The sequence below is a fragment of the Myotis davidii genome, unplaced genomic scaffold (genome assembly GCF_000327345.1).
Source record: "Myotis davidii unplaced genomic scaffold, ASM32734v1 scaffold580, whole genome shotgun sequence".
In the NCBI taxonomy this organism is placed as follows: domain Eukaryota; kingdom Metazoa; phylum Chordata; class Mammalia; order Chiroptera; family Vespertilionidae; genus Myotis; species Myotis davidii.
In genome coordinates this window covers 287348-291409 of record NW_006293313.1, presented here as the reverse complement: position 1 = coordinate 291409, position 4062 = coordinate 287348, and the positions used below count along the sequence as shown (strand labels likewise).

General features: G+C 38.1%; 1 protein-coding gene and 1 long non-coding RNA gene across 2 annotated transcripts in view; one reads left to right on the top strand and one right to left on the bottom strand.

Annotated features, from left to right (window-relative positions):
• Window positions 1-4062, top strand: part of LOC107183636 — a 173038-nt gene that overhangs the window by 154389 nt on the left and 14587 nt on the right. The window lies entirely within an intron of this gene.
• METTL11B (methyltransferase like 11B) overlaps window positions 1-4062 on the bottom strand; it is a 16179-nt gene that overhangs the window by 4824 nt on the left and 7293 nt on the right. The window contains exon 2 of the mRNA XM_006766990.1: window positions 2080-2255. Coding sequence (XP_006767053.1) covers window positions 2080-2255 — 176 coding nt within the window. The remainder of the gene's footprint in view (window positions 1-2079; window positions 2256-4062) is intronic.

Sequence of the window (4062 nt, the reverse complement as noted above, 5' to 3'; positions counted from 1 at the left end):
ACTCTTTCCAACATAAATATGCAAGCACCAGGCCATTTCCTTTCCCAAGTCCGTGGGCGTGTGGATGGGCTCTGTCAGACCAGCATCCCTGTGGTCAGCTTGGCATTCCACACGGAGTGACAAGACAGCTGGATTACTAACTAAGCCTCTGAAATGCACTGGGATCAAAGTCAGCCTCACCACCAGGCAAGCAGGAGGCACTGCTCGGGGCCAGACCGGAGGAGAGTTGAGGTCTGTGGTCCATAAAAAAAATTTTTTTAAGTAAGGATTTTTTTTTTTCTTCATGAGACAAATGGAAAAAATATGTCATGGTTAAGAGCAGGAAGTTTGGTGTCAGACAGACCTGTCTGGTCTTAAGTTCCAGCTCTGTCTTTTACCAGCTGTATAACCTTGACCACTTCTCCAAGCCTCAGTTTCCTTAACTGTAAAAACAAGGATAATAACAGTTACTTGCCCCCTAGAATTGTTGTAAAGAGTAAAGAAGAGGTACCCCTAATGGGCTTGGCAGAGTGACTGCCAATCTCAGAAAAAGCACCCAGAGAAATCAGTCAGTGACACTGATCTAGAAATACTCCAGGTTAACCTGACCTATAAACAGCCTTGGCCAGCATCCCCAGCTCTGTAGTCCTTATGGCTGCAGCTGATGTCCAGACACTTTGGCCCCAATGGGCGTTCCATCCAGATCCTATTTCTCTACTCAGACCCTTGGTGCTCCAGGGAGGTTGGCTGGGAAGGGAACCTCACCTCAACACTACAGATAGTCCTAATATTATGCTTCTAAGTAGGCTGACAACCTAAACCCAAATATTTGTAATATTTGCACTGTTTCTTTTATCAGAATAAAATTAGTTCCAAATTCCAAGCAAACTATTTCAGAATGCATTGGAACAAAACCTGACTGTCAGTTAGGACTTTATATTGTCAGCAGGACCTACAGCAGCTTCACTGTTCTAACAACTAAATGAAGCTCCTTAAAATATAATGAATGTGTTTTATGAAAGCATGTTATTAGTAGTAGGAGCAATAAATTAGATTGTGGGGTAATAATTATGTCCACTAAAGCAAGCACTTGACACATAGGATCTCATTTGATCATCACGTGTCCATTGAGGCAGGTTCCATGGTTATGCCACAGTCAGAGCTTTCAGTCAGAAAACTGAAGCTTAGAGCATTTAAATGAAAAGCCCAAGGTTGATTACACAGCAAGTGAAAAAAAAAAACACACAATGACTCCAGAGCCCAAGATTTTGGCCCCTATTCTATACTGTCTCCATATAATATGGAAGTAAGGAAGTAGACTTTCACCCAACACAGGACTACAAAGGGATCACATTCTTTCAAAGCAGTGTCTGAACTACATATGAAATAATGTAAAGAGATTCTACTGCACTTATCATTTTAAAACCAAACATAAGTATGCATTCTCTTACCACATCAAACTTTTATTAGAGGGGATCAGTAAATCACCCCAAGATCCCAGATGGTATGATCTCTCATCAATCATTTGGCTGTCAACTGATTTATCTATGAGACTTTAAAAAAGATGTCTTCTTGCCCTAGCCAGTTTGGCTCCGTGAATATAATGTCATCCTACAGACCAAAGGGTCCTGGTTTCGATTCCAGTCAAGAGCAGCAGGTACCTTGGTCGCAGGCTCCTAGTCAGGGTGTGAGCAGCAGGTAACCAAACAATGTGTTTCTCTCACATCAATATTTCTCTCTGTCTTTACCTCTCTCTTCCACTCTCACTAAAAATCAATGGAAAAATATCCTCAGGTGAGGATTAAAAATAAATAAAAGAGATATCTTCTTAACCTCCAAATTGTAATATTAGCCCTGCTAGTTCACCTTCCCCTCAAGCATGAGTGATTAGACAGTGCTTAGGAGGGTGAAATGTCAAGTGGAATAAACAAACGATTTGATGTCACCCATCCTTTCTGAGCATCTCAAAGCAGGCTTTCAGGCTTAACACTTGGCTGCACCATACAGCTTTAACATGGCTTAAATCACAGCACAGAAGCATGTGAGCTCAATGTTTGTAAGAACTTTGCCTTCTCATGAAGCTGTAGTTGGATAACTCACCCCAATAAATTTTCTAAGAAATTCCCGAGAGGCTTGGATATCTGGGTTGGACAGTTCAATGAAATTTCCCATCATCCCCTCTTCTGTAGCTGGTACCTCTTGGTAGAAAAGTTTAGCTCTGGCATAGAACTGCATCTCACCATTGATGACTTGACTTGTTAAAGCATACAATTTCACTGCAAATGAAATGTTAATATTTATTAATATTTATATCACAGAATAAATTCTATCTTATCACACATTGATTTCCTCTTAGAAGCCTGCAAATTTGTGCTCTGGAGAAACAGGCATTGGTTTAAAGACCTGGGTCTGCATTTGGTTCAATGTCTTACTTGCTTTTAAGCTTGGGGAAACTCCTTAACCCCTCTGAACTTCTGTAATCTATGTGTAAATCATAATCATGTGGCATTTTCATAATTCAATACCTTATGGTTTAATAAAACTATAGCTTATTACTGTACCAAAAAGTTTAATAGTGTTTGCTACAGTGCAATATAAGTGTCACAAGTTTTACAGTGAGTTTTATCTTTGAGCTCTAAATGTTTTATGAGAATCTAAGGGGGGTAGCTATTTTTTTATCTCTTTTTCAAGCAATAGCACCCAAATACCTCTTAATATCAACATAAAATAAAATAATAAGAAAACATAATATTTATTGAGCAACTATTCTATACCAGGTAGTGGGCTAAGAAACATTATACTATGATATACTATGTCATTTCATTATTTCAGAAACCATATGAGATATTATCTTAAGATATTATTTTTAGAAAAACATGTGTTACAACTTCTTAAGGGTAAATGACTATGCATTTAAACGTGTTTTGTAAACCTAAATGCATTTTTATAGATATAAAATATTTTCATTAGAACACATTCAGGAGGAAATTATGAAATTGGATGAAAGGGAGGAACTTCTGGCTCAAGACTGTAGGCTGAATACATGCATTTGTCTTTCCTCCTTCCCAATACTTCCCAAGAATTATTTTAATAAACTCCATTCATAACAATGAAGAAAATAAAATGGACTCATTATTTCAACAAATTTCTGGAAGACAAAGAGCACATGAAACAAAGTTTAAAAAGTTACAGCTCAGGATAGTTGCAAAAGGAAGTAAGAGTTAAATATATATATCTTTAGACCAACCAGTGAGGGGACAAATGCACCTTTCCAAAAGCAACAGGCATTATAGCTATAATCCTGGGGGTTGGGAGTAGGGATATGTGTCTTCTCTAAAAAAAAAAAATTAAATGAATTTCCTAACGATAACTAAACCAGTTAGTGTTGAGATCCTGAAACATCACTCATTTGGGCATATGGAGGACTCCAAGTGCCTCACCTGCTCACACTCATCAAAGTCTGGTAAGATTTACCTGGCCATGCAGAGCTTCTTATCATCTTTTCTATTCAGAGGAGAAGTATATAACTGAGGAAACAGTCCCCATTACCTAGAATCACTGACCCTGTCCTTTATTCTGAACTATGGGTAGACAATGATTTCCAAACACATGCAGGTAAAATGGCATCCTGAAAGACAAAGGTAGAACTAAGCCCAAAGGAAATGGAAATAATTCCAGAAACAGATGAGTCTATAAACCAAAACTAAACAAAAAACTCATATATCCTTAGAGAGCTATGAGAACTGGTATATCCATGAATCAATGATAACATGCCAAGAAAATGATAATTCAAAAAATAACAAAGACGTCTTAGAAATTAAAGTTTTGATTATCAATATAAAATTGAGTAAATTTATCAGGAGATAAATACAAAGATAGATATGGAAAACAGAAATAAAAAGATTAGCTTTGGCCACTGTGTCTCAGTGGTTGAGCATCAACCCATAAACCAAGAGGTCACCGGTTTGATTCCCTGCTCAGGGCACATGCCCAGCTTGTGGGCTCAATCCCCAGTAGGGGGCATGCAGGAGGCAGCCAATAGATGTTTCTACCTCTCTATCTTTTTCCCTTTCTCTTTCTCTA